Source organism: Harpia harpyja, chromosome 2 (genome assembly GCF_026419915.1).
Source record: "Harpia harpyja isolate bHarHar1 chromosome 2, bHarHar1 primary haplotype, whole genome shotgun sequence".
Taxonomy (NCBI): domain Eukaryota; kingdom Metazoa; phylum Chordata; class Aves; order Accipitriformes; family Accipitridae; genus Harpia; species Harpia harpyja.
In genome coordinates this window covers 28,583,958-28,600,209 of record NC_068941.1, presented here as the reverse complement: position 1 = coordinate 28,600,209, position 16,252 = coordinate 28,583,958, and the positions used below count along the sequence as shown (strand labels likewise).

The following is a 16,252-nucleotide window of genomic DNA, read 5'->3' as shown; positions in this document are numbered from 1 at the left end:
CCTCTTTCCTTTCTTATCAGATGATGTTTTCATTGCAAGTGCTGAGCAGGAATGAAGAACATGCCTACAAGTGGTCATTGCAAAAAAAATGTTTTGTCTAGTAAACCTTAGCTAAAAGTATTTTAAAAAAAGATTCTCCATTGGAACAATAAAAATGAAGAAATTTATAGATATCGATTATGTGTCCTAGGCAGGAAAAGAAAGAATGCAAAAGGAACAAAGAGGTGATGACTTTATTCCTGGAAGTAATGCTGATCCATCTGATAAAAATCAAAAGAAAAGAACTTGACATATACTTCAAAGAGTAATTGATGAACAGATTAATCTATTAATTCTATCATGCTGTTTTCTATCTTCCTGTGTTAAGTTTTCTTTCTCACTAACTCTCATTTTGCAAAACTATTTCCTATTCAATCAAAGAATTATCTCATTGGTCACTAGGACATGAGATGTCACATGACAGACAGACCGTAGGGGACATGAAATATTTCTGCAGTCAGCACATTCCTTTAACAACCAAAGTCCACAGGAGGTCAGTGTGTGTAAACTCTGCAGAAACCTGATACGTGTGACTATCAGCATTTCAAATTTGCACCAGGATACCTCACTGACAACATATGCAGCCTGACTGCAAACATGTTTGGGACACACAAGCTGTCCTGGGTTCAGTTGGGATAGAGTTAATTTTTACAGGAACCTGGGAGGTGGGGGGGCATAGCCGGTGCAGCTGACCTGAACTAGCCAAGGAGCTATTCCATACCATGTGACATCATGCTCAGTATATAAATGGGGAGTGGGCCGGGGGGGAGCTCTCTCGACTTTCGGTGGGGGAAGTGGCGGAGCGTCGGGTTCCGGGTGGTGAGCAGTTGCACTGTGCATCACTTCTTTTTTGTATATTCTTTCATTAGTACCGTTGTTGTTGTTGTAACCTTTTTTTTGTGTTGTCCCAGTAAACTGCCCTTATCTCAACCCTCGAGGTTCCAGGTTTTTTTTCTTTTCCCTCCTCCGTCTCCTCCCTATCCCACCGGAGGGGGGCGGGAGGAGTGAGCGAGCGGCTGCGTGGTCCTTTGTTACCGGCTGGGCTGAAACCACGACAGTCCTTTTTGGCGCCCAACGTGGGGCAGGAAGGGTTGAGATAACGACAGATCTGGCCAGAGCGTGTTGAAACAAATTCGTCATACGCATTTCTTATATTAGATAAATAGATGTTAGTCACAATGTTGGTTCATTTGTTTACATGGTGGTGTTTTGTAAGTTCTTATATGCTCTATGTATTGCCTGTAGTTACGTTTATCACCTCTGGGAGAGTGATTGGGATTATCGTTTTGCTGTACTGGGCAATGTCGACTTGTGAAATGATTACGTCACTGGTCATGAGGTTAAGCTGGTGTCTGTATGAGGCAGTGATATCATTTCCATACTTCAGGCACCTTCTATCGGATTTTATTGGTAATTACACTCAATCCATGGGGAAGTCAGGGTGGGATACTTCCCCCCATCCGTTCGCCTCCCTTCTCTCCTTCCAACTAATTACAACAGCCTTTGAAAATTTTGAATATCCTTGGGATGCGCAAGCCAGTGTGCTGTTAGTGCTATGCCTCCTGAATATGTTTCAGGTCTTGTTTAGGGCTACAAAAAGGCTCTTTAAGAGTACCACCCAGAGATCTGCCCCAAAGCTGGATATTCATGGGTGGCACGGCATGTGGGAGGATATGGGCAGGTATCTAGAGAACTTCTCACCTCCAGTGGCTTAGAAGTTCACTCCCGAACAACTACAGAACCCTCATGAAGTAGTAGAATATTTGAAAGAAAAATGCTGTGGCTATTCCAAAGATGTACAACTCACTGCACTGTGCTGGGCCCTGGCCAGTATCTACCAAACACTGCTTGATATTAGGCAGCACCCTCAGGGGGAAAAGGGGGAAAAAGGACAAGAGGCACCATGGCTACCCCAACCGCGACAACAGGCTCCATGGCTACCCCTACCCCGGCAACAGGCAGCATGGCTACCCCAGCCCCAGTGACAGATACTGCAGCTAAACCAGAGAACCAACCTGTGCCAGTATCAGTCGCCCCTGTACAGAAAAAGAAACACACAAAGAAATCAGTTCGCTTAGTGAGAGATGAAGATGAACCAGGGTCATTGCGAGAACAGGAGGAAGAGGCAGAACCTGAAATAATTACCCGATCTCTATCCCTGAGTTGCGTGACATGCGAAAAGATTTTAGCCGCCACCCAGATGAGCACATTGTTACCTGGCTGCTCCAATGCTGGGATAATGGGGCTAGTAGTGTGGAATTAGAGGGTAAGGAAGCCAAGCAGTTGGGATCTCTGTCTAGGGAAGGGGGCATCGACAAGGCGATTGGGAGAAAAACACAAGTCCCCAGCCTCTGGAGGCGACTTTTGTTAGGTGTAAAGGAAAGATACCCCTTCAAGGATGAAGTTACATGTCACAAAGGCAAGTGGACCACCATGGAGAGAGGTATCCAGTACCTGAGGGAATTAGCCGTGCTGGAGGTGATTTATAATGATCCAGAAAATGCACAGTCACCCACAGAACCAGATGAAGTCCAATGCACACAACCGATGTGGCGGAAGTTTCTACGAAGTGCACCACCAACCTATGCCAACTCATTGGCAGTAATGTCCTGGAAAGAAGGCTATGGACAAACGGTGGATGAATTGGCTGTCCAACTCCGGCAATATGAAGGAAGTCTCTCTTCCTCCCTATGGGCCTGTGTCTCAGCTGTAGAGGAATCGTCCCGAGAGTTCCAGCAATTCAAAGTGGATATGTCCTCCTCCCCACCTGTACAGGCCCGCATCGCAGCTATTGGGAGTAAGCACTCCTCTGCCCAAGAGAGAGGAGAGAGAAAGTACACACGACAGGCTAACCTGTGGTTTTACCTGTGTGACCATGGAGAGGACATGAGGAAGTGGGATGGAGAACCTACCTCAGTCCTGGATGCACGGGTACAGGAGTTGCGAGAAAAAGCAACCAGAAAAGAGGATTCTTCTTGGAAAACTGCTGCTCCAGTTTCCCGTGAGCAGTCGCCCAGACTCAGTAGATGGGCTCATCCCATTTCTGATCCTCTTGAAGGGACTTCTGATTCACGTGTGCGAAAAGTGAGTAACGGATATTCTAACCAGGATTAGAGGGGCCCTGCCTCCAGCCAGGTGGAGGAGAGAGACAACCAAGTCTACTGGACAGTGTGGATTCGATAGCCTGGCACATCAGACCCACAGGAATATAAGGCTCTAGTAGACACTGGTGCAAATGCACCCTAATGCCATCAAGTTATAAAGGGGCAGAACCCATCTGTATTTCTGGTGTGACAGGGGGATCCCAAGAGCTAACCATATTGGAAGCTGAAATGAGTCTAACTGGGAATGAGTGGCATAAACACCCCATTGCAACTGGCCCAGAGGCCCCGTGCATCCTTGGTATAGATTATCTCAGGATGGGGTATTTCAAGGGCCCAAAAGGGTACCGTTGGGCCTTTGGTATAGCTGCATTGGAGACGGAGGAGACTGAACAGCTGTCTACCCTGCCTGGTCTCTCTCAAGACCCTTTGGTTGTGGGGTTGCTGAAGGTTGAAGAACAACAGGTGCCAATTGCTACCACGACGGTGCACCGGCGGCAATATCGCACCAACCAAGACTCCCTGATCCCCATCCGTAAGCTGATTTGCCAATTGGAGAGCCAAGGAGTGATCAGCAAGACTCACTCACCCTTTAATAGTCCCATATGGCCCTTGTGGAAATCTAATGGGGAATGGAGACTAACAGTAGATTATCGTGGGCTGAATGAAGTCACGCCACCGCTGAGCGCTGCTGTGCCAGATATGTTAGAGCTTCAATATGAACTGGAATCAAAGGCAGCTAAGTGGTATGCCACAACTGACATTGCTAATACATTTTTCTCCATTCCTTTGGCAGCGGAGTGCAGGCCACAGTTTGCTTTCACTTGGAGGAGCGTCCAGTACACCTGGAATCGACTGCCCCAGGGGTGGAAACACAGCCCCACTATTTGCCATGGACTGATCCAGGCTGCACTGGAAAAAGGTGAAGCTCCAGAGCACCTGCAATACATTGATGACATCATCGTATGGGGCAACATGGCAGCAGAAGTTTTTGAGAAAGGGAAGAAAATAATCCAAATCCTTCTGAAGGCTGGTTTTGCCATAAAAGAAAGTAAGGTCAAGGGACCTGCACAGGAGATCCAGTTCTTAGGAGTAAAATGGCAAGACGGGCGTCGTTAGGTCCCTATGGATGTGATCAACAAAATAGCAGCTATGTCCCCACCGACCAATAAAAAGGAAACACAGGCTTTCTTAGGTGTTGTGGGCTTTTGGAGAATGCATATTCCAAATTACAGTCAAATTGTAAGTCCTCTCTACCAAGCTACCCGGAAGAAGAACGATTTTAAATGGGGGCCTGAGCAACGACAAGCCTTTGAACAAATTAAACGGCAGATTGTTCATGCAGTAGCTCTTGGGCCAGTCCGGGCAGGACAAGATGTTAAAAATGTGCTCTACACTGCAGCTGGGGAGAATGGCCCTACCTGGAGCCTCTGGCAGAAAGCACCTGGGGAGACCCGAGGCCATCCCCTGGGGTTTTGGAGTCGGGGATATCGAGGATCCGAGGCTCGCTATACTCCAACTGAAAAAGAGATATTGGCAGCATATGAAGGAGTTCGAGCTGCCTCAGAAGTGGTTGGTACTGAAACACAGCTCCTCTTAGCACCCCGACTGCCAGTGCTGGGCTGGATGTTCAAAGGGAAAGTCCCCTCTATGCATCATGCAACTGATGCCACGTGGAGTAAGTGGGCCGCACTGATCACACAACGGGCTCGCATAGGAAACCCCAGTCGCCCAGGAATTGTGGAAGTGATCATGGACTGGCCAGAAGGCAAAGATTTTGGAATGTCGCCAGAGGAGGAGGTGACACAGGCTGAAGAGGCCCCGCTGTATAATAAACTGCCAGAAAATGAGAGGCAATATGCCCTGTTCACTGATGGGTCCTGTCGCATTGTGGGAAAACATCAGAGGTGGAAGGCTGCTGTATGGAGTCCTACACGACTAGTCGCAGAAACTGCTGAAGGAGAAGGTGAATCGAGTCAGTTTGCAGAGGTGAAAGCCATCCAGCTAGCGTTAGACATTGCTGAAAGAGAGAAGTGGCCAGTGCTCTATCTCTATACTGACTCATGGATGGTGGCAAATGCCCTGTGGGGGTGGCTACAGCAATGGAAGCAGAGCAACTGGCAGCACAGAGGTAAACCCATCTGGGCGGCCGCACTGTGGCAAGATATTGCTGTTCGGATAGAGAAGCTAGTGGTAAAAGTACGTCACGTAGATGCTCACGTACCCAAAAGTCAGGCCACTGAAGAACATCAAAACAACCAGCAGGCAGATCAGGCCGCCAAGATTGAAGTGTCTCAGGTGGACCTGAACTGGCAACGTAGGGGTGAGCTATTTATGGCTCAGTGGGCCCTTGATACCTCGGGCCATCAGGGAAGAGATGCAACATATAGATGGGCTCGTGATCGAGGGGTGGACTTGACTATGGACACTATCGCACAGGTTATCCATGAATGTGAAACATGTGCTGCAATTAAGCAAGCCAAGTGGCTAAAACCCCTGTCGTATGGAGGGCGATGGCTGAAATATAAACAGTGGGAGGCCTGGCAGATTGACTATATCACACTCCCATGAACCTGCCAAGGCAAGTGCCATGTGCTCACAATGGTGGAAGCAACCACTGGATGGCTGGAAACATATCCTGTGTCCCACGCCACTGCCCAGAACACTATCCTGGGCCTTGAAGAGAAAGTTTTATGGCGACACGGCACCCCAGAAAGAACCGACCCGAGTCGGACAGTGGGACTCACTTCCGAAACAACGTCATAGACACCTGGGCCAAAGAACAGGGCATTGAGTGGGTATATCACATCCCTTATCACGCACCAGCCTCCGGAAAAATTGAGTGATACAATGGACTGCTGAAAACTACATTGAGAGCAATGGGGGGTGGAACTTTCAAACATTGGGATACACATTTAACAAAAGCCACCTGGTTAGTTAATACTAGAGGATCCACCAATCGGGCTGGCCCCACCCAACCAAGACTCCACATACTGTAGAAGGGGATAAAGTCCCTGTAGTGCGCATGAGGAGTATGTTAGGAAAGACAGTCTGGGTTAGTCCCCCCTCAAGCAGAGACAAACCCATCCAAGGGGTTGTTTTTGCTCAGGGACCTGGGTACACCTGGTGGGTGATGCAGAAGGATGGGGAAGTTCGATGTGTACCTCAGGGAGATTTGATTCTGGGAGAGAATAGCCAGTGAATTAGGCTGTATGATATTTAACTGCTAAATAACCTGCCAATGTATGTCATTGTATCTATAGTGTCTATATGCTATTTCAAGGGTATTACTGTAAGAATTACCCAAATGACTGAAGGATGGACTTTGAAACTGAGCCAAGTACAACAGTGATAGAACTTGAACTGGCGCCCAGCAATTTCCTCAAGATCAACCTCTTCGACCCGCAGACCAAGGGTGTGGGTTGCACCAAATGCACCAGCCACAAGTTCCAGAGGCAGCATACAACAACCTAACACCTCACACCATCTCTCTTATCCTGAAGAACTGTTAAAACAGATGGAGCCCCAAAGTCATGGACTAAATAAAACTGATGGACACATTGGAGGGATAGCCCATCGACTAAGGGAATACTATTTGTGTGTGTGTGTGTGTGGGGGGGGTGTCTCCATATACATATATATATATATATATATATATATAAGACAAGGAAAGTGGTAGTGGTTGATTGGAAAATGTAAGATCTGGGCATGATGTAGATGGTATAGAATAAGGGGTGGATAATGTCCTGGGTTCAGCTGGGATAGAGTTAATTTTTACAGGAACCTGGGAGGTGGGGGGGGGCATAGCCGGTGCAGCTGACCTGAACTAGCCAAGGAGCTATTCCATACCATGTGACATCATGCTCAGTATATAAATGGGGAGCGGGCCGGGGGGGGGAGCTCTCCCGACTTTCGGTGGGGGAAGTGGCGGAGCGTCGGGTTCCGGGTGGTGAGCAGTTGCACTGTGCATCACTCTTTTTGTATATTCTTTCGTTAGTACCGTTGTTGTTGTTGTAACTTCTCTTTTTTTGTGTGTTGTCCTAGTAAACTGCCCTTATCTCAACCCTCGAGGTTCCAGGTTTTTTTTCTTTTCCCTCCTCCGTCTCCTCCCTATCCCACCGGAGGGGGGGCGGGAGGAGTGAGCGAGCGGCTGCGTGGTCCTTTGTTACCGGCTGGGCTGAAACCACGACACAAGCTGATCTCCATCAGGATTCCTGAAAATCAGGGCATTTAAACAGGCCTGTCCTTGGGGAGCTGTGCTCGACAGTGCTAATGAAACATCTTCAGTTATGTGGCATACTTCTCCCATCTCCCTGCCTGCTGCTAGGAGATGAACACTTTCAAAAATCAGGCCATATTAATCCTCAGAGAGTGAAGTTTTAAAATATTTTGTAGACACAATATGGAAGGAAAAATAATATTTAAGGGTAGAAGCCAGACTATATTGTGCTATTCCAAACCATGGCATTGGTTTGCCATAAACATCACTCAAAGTAACTAGCTCTGTAAGTTCAATTTCCCATCTAATCAAGGACTAGAGACACCTCTTTCTCTTTGGGCTGTTGGATAACTTCGTAACTACCAAGAACTGATTTGGGGTACAAAACTAGGGTTTAAACAGACATGAGATCTAACCTTCATTAGAGACATCACAGTTGTTACTTCTTCTCTATCAGTAACACTGTGGCCTCAAATGGAAATCTATACCATGAACCTCATTAATATCACACTATTGACCATCTTTCTCTGCCCATGGTAATTCACTGTACCATCTCCCTGCTTTATTACTCTGCAAATTTAGATGACACTCCAAATAGTGACTGTGTATGTGTATTATAGTTTGTATCACCCAGAAACACTCCCTCCCAAATTTTTCCAATGTGTGATGCTCTTAGCTGGCCATCGTGACATCCACTGATCAGTAACTGTCCTGGTTTCAGCTGGGACAGAGTTAATTTTCTTTCCAGTAGCTGGTATAGTGTTACGTTTTGGATTCAGTATAAGAAGAATGTTGATAACACACTGATGTTTTCAGTTGTTGCTAAGTAATGTTTAGTCTAAAGTCAAGGATTTTTCAGCTTCTCATGCCCAGCCAGCAAGAAGGCTGGAGGGGCACAAGAAGTTGGGAGGGGACATGGCCAGGGCAGCTGACCCAAACTGGCCAAAGGAGTATTCCATACCATGTGACGTCATGTCCAGTATATAAACTGGATGGAGTGGGGGGAATTGCTTCTCAGGAACTAACTGGGCATCAGTTGGTTAGTGGTGAGCAATTGCATTGTGCATCATTTGTTTTGTATATTCCAATCCTTTTATTATTATTATTGTCATCATTTTATTATTGTTACTATTATAATTATTATTTTCTTCCTTTCTGTCCTATTAAACTGCCTTTATCTCAACCCACAAGTTTTACTTTTTTTCAATTCTTTACCCCATCCCACTGGGTGGGGGGAAGTGAGCAAGCAGCTGCGTGGTGCTTAGTTGCCAGCTGGGGTTAAACCACAACAGTTACACACTCAGGACTGAAGTTTGTTCCTCATGAACTGGCTGAAAATTTTGCTGCTTTCAGTAGAAATTGCAGCTGATATAACTGAAGGCCCCATGGGACCCAAACCCAAGCCTTTACCCAGGCTGTATACAGACACTAAATCACATACGTAACTTAAATCAGTGAAAAAAGTATTAAAGGACATCCTTCAGCTTTTGTTAGATGAAAAGTGTTAACAAAAACTGCTGGGGACGAAGCATCTTCACTCAGAAGTGACATATACAAAATCTTATACTGGAATTTGAATATCAAATTATTCAGTGCCCTCAGCTGCTGGGGATATGTAGGAGTAACAATGCACATTTCAGAAAGACGCGTTTTAAGTAGTGGTGGTGGTGTTCAGTTTGTTTTGTTTTTTAACAAAACACAAATCAGTGTTTCTGGAGTGCATTGTTATTTGGACAGACAAACACCTCAAACTAATAAGTGGGCTTAAAAGAAAGATATTTCACTCATTGAGTACTTATGAGGGAGGGCATTACCTTTGGAGGCAATCCCCTCTCCAAGGTTTATTACATTTCAGAATAAATCAAGTTTGCTTAATCTATAGTTAGCATCTGCACTTCATGCATTTTTTTTCCTAAACAAAGATAAAATGCCACATACAACAAACTAATGGTTTAGAAATAGCTTGCACATTAATCACCCAAGTACCAAGTTGGTGCCAATCCATTTATCTTGACCGTGATACTTTCAGAAGAAAGATAAGTAAACAGCCACAAAATATGGAGGCGCTTAGCTTGAGTAGAATAAACTCCAGTGTTGGTGAAAAGGAAAATATGAGAGAGGCCATTAAACACATGCTTACAGAAATTTATTTACATTTAAGGAACAAGGGGACCATTTGCTGTAACTAAATGTAAGATAATTAAAAGTGGGAATTACCAATTAGAATCTATATATTAGCAATAAGTACTCTTAAAAATACTGCAATGCTGAATGTGCCAATACTATCAGTCCATTTTATTTTCAAACACTGCCATTTCTAAGAGGTCTACACAGAATTTTTAGTATACAGCAGTTCACTGATTTCTTACTAGGAGAAAGCACACTGAATTTCCCCTTGAATTAAATGTCCAGTAACAGGCAGCACATACTAAGTAGCCTCCCTTCCAAATGCTCCTGGCTCTCACTCTGTATTGACCTAAACATGCACGCACATGAGTCCAAATTTTATGATAGTTTGCATAGCTTGAGCATAACCTGTATCAGCACCTACAATAATACCGCAATAACCTGTTAAGAAACTACAGCACACCTGCAGAAGCAGCCAGGCCTGATGGTTGCAGGCTGGTGCCCAAAAATATGGGTTCCCTTTCTTCTCTGTCCACATTCTCCAGCAATGTCTAACCCCTCAAGATGGTTACCCCTTTTCCATGGATCTCTTTATAGTCCTTAACATCAGGGGACACTTCCAGTGTAAAAAATAAATTTGTTCCTTTGAAACCAAAATACCTGAAGACCCATTTAGTCATGCTAAGCACCACCCAGCTCCTGGCACAGGCAGGGCCAGCTCTGACTTTTAGGTATTGCCACCAACAGACTGATGAAGAAATTGGTGCCCTGTCAAAAGGAACCAAACCTGGGGAGCATCAGGAGCAGGAGTGAGACTAGATAAGCGACACATAGGTACCTTCCCAGTTATGACAAATTGTGGGATCTGCAAGTTCTTCTTGGGTAGGTGGGAACCATGGTGGGCTCTGCTCAGACCCTGTTCAGGAAGGTCTGGAGAAAACTGCATACCCTTTACGCAGTCCACTCTGGACCATTAGGTCCAGAGACCTAATGTCTCTGCTGCAAGCCTGATGCATTGAAAGCTGCCTTCTAAACAATTACTCCATGTTTTTGTACATCCTCCACCCCCCTGAAGCCTAACCAAGAGCACGAAGAACAGCAGAAGGACAGCAGAAGGTGCCGCCAAAGGCAAGGCTGTGATGCAACGCTGCCTATGCAGCTACCCACTGCACTGAGGCTCATGGGGCTGAGAGGCAGCACAGCAACAGGACAGGGCAAGCACAAGCTATACCCAGAGACCAGCCAAGACTGCAGCTTGGGCTGCAAGCTCAGGCTTGGGACCAGGCTCCCTGAGCCCTGCTCAGCAATAAACTGCAAGACTCCCTCCCCTGAGCTCATAAGCAAATATTCTAAGTGGAGTCATCTTGTTAAATAAATGGGGTCTCTTGTTCTTGCAAGGAGGAGAGAGATAAAAGAGCATCAGGTGCTGGCTCCCTTTTGCATGAATGCAGCTACGTGTATCTTCCATTAGCGCAAAAGAGCTTTACACATATTCACACACTGAGAAGGTACTCTGCCCCCATACCTCTATCGAAAGGAGAACAAAAGTACTGAATGAATGGCAACCCTAAATATAGTGTTTAATAGAGTATCACATATAACTGACAAGCAAGATAATATGCCTGCAGCTAAAGAAACACAATTTTATTATCGGTAGGTAAAAGCAAGTGGATGTAGTGTTTCTTACAAATTCCTATTTACACATTTCATAAAACCTTGATTCCCTGTAGTCCTGTCCATGAAAGCACTTCGAATTCATTTCTGCTAGTAAGCCAATTCACTGTTATGACAGCAGGCTTTAGTCCCTGCAAAACAGCAAGACTGAGACTGGTTGCAGGGTCTTTCTCCTGCAGACAAAGGAAATCTCATCCACAAAGATCTCCTGGATGACAGTCCCCATCATGACACAGATGCATATGAAGATGAGATTGTTAGGAACAGCAGGAAATGTGTAAAACAGAGACAAGGTGTTTTGCCAAGAAATTACAATTTAGCATCTTTCAGAAATATAATGCCACCATAGCAGCACCCTAAGGCCTCAGCAGAGGTATGTGCTGCAGGCTAGGAGGCTCCTTGACCCCCAAAATCTTGTAATCTAAAGAGACAAAATTATACAATGCTTGGCAGGGGGTAGATAGGCAAGAGGGGAAGCCAGTTGCTTATGTTTATTTTACATTTAGGCCCAAGCTACAAGGTGTCCTGAGTGCAGGCTTAAATACTGGCATGGTCTGCAAAATAGTAAATACCTGCTCCTGATATCCACAGACTTCTTGAGTAGTCTGGCCATGAGCCCATATGGGAGACAATCTTCATGAAAAAATAAGACCAGCTGTATTTATTTAGTACCATAAATTGCTCTCAAATCAATGGGAATCATTGTTTTGGTTTTAAACTCACCTCTTTTGGTGTCTCTGAACACCTGTATACCTTTCAGTATGGATTGGGGGACCATAATACCTCCTCTATTAATCACTTTATGAAACTTTGTCCTGTGTGTTTTTGTCAAGATAAAAGTCTTCTCCAGGGCTTACAAGTGCCTAGCTTTCAAATTTCTCCAGGACCCTTTCTGTGGCCTCATATTTCTTCTCCTTACCTCTGAACTCCATTTATTTGCCCACAAATCAACTCATGACAACATTTGTCAATGAATTTAATGCTCTAGTTAGCAAGGAAGAAGCTTGTTAGCTAACATTTATTATAAATACTTTTCACTCAGCAGGCAATGGACTATACAGACATTTGACTAAGAGATAAATTGCAGCAAATAATTTTAGGTATTTTTTTATCCACTAGAAGTAGTCAATCTGAATTGAATGCAACAGAATGATTTTCATGGCGACAGCTGTAGCAAAAAGGCTCCTATAAAAGATATGTCTGTACATAAAAGTAGTTAATAGAAAGTGCTGCCTGTAGACAGAAGGGAATACATAGTATTGTATAAAGCTCTTGTTATGCCAGGCAAATAGCTGCTGGTCAGCAGCCATATGAATGCAGACCTAGGACCATCTAAAACATTTCAAACAGTGAAGGAAGAAAAACTAAGTTAGGCAGCTTATAGGGTTATATAGAGTGCCTATGGAGATTTGGCCTCTAATTCATACAGAAATCAAGATGTTAGGCTACTAAAATACTTCTGAAAATTGGATTAGGTATATATCTGCTTCTCAAGGGACCCATATGGGCTGTGGTGTCTGGCCCTCGACTAGGTCTATAGTGCTCCTAAATCCATTAAGGACTCCTGAACATCTCAGAGTATTTCTAAATTGCCATTTTCATAACACATTTCCTAGAGGAAGCTCTGAGTCAAAACAACTTCTGCTGGAAGCGCCAAAAGAAAAACATTACTATGATGCATAGAGCATTAGTCACACTACAAAAAGAAACAAAATAATGGAATCGCACTGTAATGATTTTCAAAACTATTAACTTTGTTAATGAGTCATTAAAAATTTACTCCCTGCACTGATTCAGTGAGAAAACACAGTCATTCATTATGATCTCATCCAAAAGGTTTTAATCCAGCTGCCTCTTGAAATGTGTGGACAATGCATATGTTTGGTTTTATATTATAAAAGTTTGGAATGTGGAGAAAAATCTTTTTGGAAGGAATAATGTAAGTTTCCTCAAAGTATTTACTACAGTTTTATTGCAGGTGTGTAACAACAGTTAAAAAAACCCAGCCACAACAACAAAGAAAAAAGAGGTGGATTCACATCAACGGGACTATGATATACATTAAATACTCAGCTATTTATCATTATTAAACATCTATGCTCTGCTGCTAATCATACATTTAATCCAAAATAATTAAACGAGTCCACAGGAGGAATGTATTAAAGGACAGTAATATTTAATTTTCCAGGAACACTAGTTCAATTTTAAAGGGTTTGGTTTTTAAGGAGTAGGCAAAGGACAGTAAGTTGGCAGTCCTGCCAGCTCCTATGATTTCATCACAAATGCAGTGACATTTCATGCTCAAGTTGTGGTTCCTTAAGCCCTCTAACATGAAGGAAATTCTCAGCCTTTCTTTTATTCATAAGTGACTTGCCTTTCCGCTCACAGAGGAAAGCTGGAAAATGGAAACCCTAAAGAAATATCCAAGAGAAATACACACACACATCCTGGAGTCTCAGGATTTTAAGGCAATCGCATGACTTACGGAATCTTTGCTCACAGCTCTACTTCGGCAAATAGTGAACTGTTCTGAAGTAATCTATGAATATGAATATGCAATTACAGTATCAACACCAGGTTCTATTGTATTTTAAATTAGAGCATTTTCCTTTGAAATGCAGTGAACTAACACACAATGGTACTGTAAGAAAAGTTGCTAGGGAATAAAAAGCAGGAGCTTCTCAAGAGCACACCAGAGGGAAGGTGGCCAAGATTCAGGCTTACGGTCTTCCATCATGCTGCCAGTTTTGTTTTGCTGCAGTTTAGGATCCTAGATCAAAAGTCCTTCCCAAGACGGAAACAGAAGCATCTGCTGGAGTTGTCTAGTTAGATAAGTCAAAAGAGATAATTTGGAAAGAGAAAGAAACTGAGAGACTTTTCAAGTCAAGGAATGGTAAAGACAAAGAAAATCTGTAAATCATACCTAGTTTGTTTTACTGTTTCAGCACAAGCAAGGGGATAACATGCAGGACTGCAGGAATGCCCTTTCCAGCATCAGTCTGGACTCGCAATCAGAAAAACCTCACTACCCTCTCCACCAGGCTGGTAGGCTTTTAAATTGGTTCTCTCAGGATCGTCTATAAGCAAAAGTGCAGTTTTCAATGAAACCTCTGGGAGGAGGATTGCAAAAGAAATATCTTTAGCTTTGGTAAAGAGAGAGAGCATGAATTACTAAGAGGCAGGACAGTTTTACATATGAGTTTCAATAAAAGGGTTGTAGATCGGTAGAGAAACAGATAAACCTACAAGAACTGCCCACAGTATTCAATGTGAATTTTCTTGTGGGCCCCAGAAATTCTTCCAACCCTGACAGGAATGATTCTGTATATTTTCCAGTCAAAACAAAAATCCTACTAAAAGAATACAAGCTTTCAGAAAAATGAGGAGGAAAATATGAAGTGCAAAAGGCTGCACAAATCTCATGGAATGGTAGGTAGTATTAAGTGAAAGGAGTATTCCGGTTACCTGAAGGTCAAGCTACACAGCTGAGCTGCTTTAATCATCTTGACAAATGGATAAACTATAATTAATTACCCATCTCACCAGCTCCAGCCAAAACCAAAGAAAATAATAAACCTTACTAAAGACCTTCCCAGTCAGATCACCAATGAGGTTGATTAAGAAAGTCCTCCCCTTGGCTGTTACTTATAAGGGCCTAAGAACAGTTACAGCAGGAGGAAGCACTCCTGCTGCCATCATCTTTCTGGGCCAAGAAGGGGAAGGCTTTGGAATGGTTCGACACGTGTTCATGTCACAGGCCAGAGCATATGACTGCTGTGCCCCTGATCTTCAAAATGCATTTACCTTTGCTAAATAGCAGCAAAACAGAAGAAAAACAACAGCTTCATGAATTTCACTACACTTTTTTCCTGCCATGAGAAGCAGTAGCTGTGCTAGCTCCCTTTCCCAGTACTTCTTCCAGCCTCTCCCTGTGCTGCTGCAAGAGTTTGTAAACCAAAGGCCACGAAAGCAAACGTCAACATTTCTAAAATTGTCATTAAAATTAAAGTCAGGGCCATTAACTGAGTATCCGTGTTGGTGTAAGGCAGTGTGAGACTATTGGATACCAGGATGAGATGCAGGTCAAGCTCTAAGGTCCACTAACTTCAGTAAAGCCCAGATTTCACCTCCGCATACATTCCTGCCTCTGACACCGGAGACCTGGGCAAGTCATTTCACTGCTCAGTTTTTACCTTGCCTGTGCAGCACCAGTGCCTAAGTTGATAACTGTGCCAGCATGGGAAGGGACCATCTCTTAATTTTGCTTGTACAACAGCTAGCACAACGAACCCCTGAGCTCTACTCTTTTCCTATCAGCAGTGACTAAATACATTTAGTCTTTTTGTAGGGGCCTGTGAAGACAGCCACCCCCATACTCTGCTTTATTTTCTATGTCCCTTTCTAGGAGTAGCTTATTGTGAGCAGGTAGACAAGGTTTCAAAGTCTCTCCGCGATAACCTCCGTTGACTCCTCACCAAAGTCAAAAGGACTTTCCCCCAGGAGATGCACATACTTTCCAGTGTACCAGCAGTCTCCCAGCTGCTGAGCTGTTTTGTGAAGATCTCTCATAATAAAGAGACACAAATGTGTAAGCACATCCAAGGAGACACTTTTCCAAAACAGCAAATAATAATTAGAAACATGGCAGCAACCATGTTAACAAATCATGATTAAATGCCATCATCTTTAGTGACCATGTTTTTCAACACATTTTAATTTGTTGTGTTTTCAACTCTTTTATGTTGTTCTCATTGCCAGTGCATGAGCTGCTCTTGTCAATGATGGGTGGGCTGATCCTGGAAGATGCTCAGGGCAGCTGCTGAGGTGCTGGGTGCCTCTAGTTTCCATCAACATTGCATGGGAACTGAGCAAGCTGAGCATTATGTAGGATAAGGACCAAAAAGCATTTTGAAAATGGATGTTTCTCCTCTGGCATCCAGCAGAGACAACATGCAATTGGCTAGCACACTGATAATTATTTTTCCATTACTCTGAGAGCAATTTCATCCTTCTTTATTTTCCTCTAATTGCCTTGACAGTATTTCCTAATCTGATCAGAGTGGAGCAGATTTTAAAAATATATGTTTTCCCT

The 16,252-nt window shown here is 44.0% G+C and overlaps 1 protein-coding gene across 1 annotated transcript; it reads left to right on the top strand.

The window, feature by feature from the left end:
- Nucleotides 1–2,025: 2,025 nt before the first annotated feature.
- On the top strand, nt 2,026–15,627 carry LOC128135127 (uncharacterized). Its single transcript, XM_052773712.1, has 3 exons — nt 2,026–2,062; nt 2,102–3,040; nt 15,566–15,627. The coding sequence occupies exons 2-3, from the start codon at nt 2,212–2,214 to the stop codon at nt 15,625–15,627; spliced, it is 891 nt and encodes a 296-aa protein (XP_052629672.1). The 5' UTR covers nt 2,026–2,062; nt 2,102–2,211.
- Nucleotides 15,628–16,252: the final 625 nt, after the last annotated feature.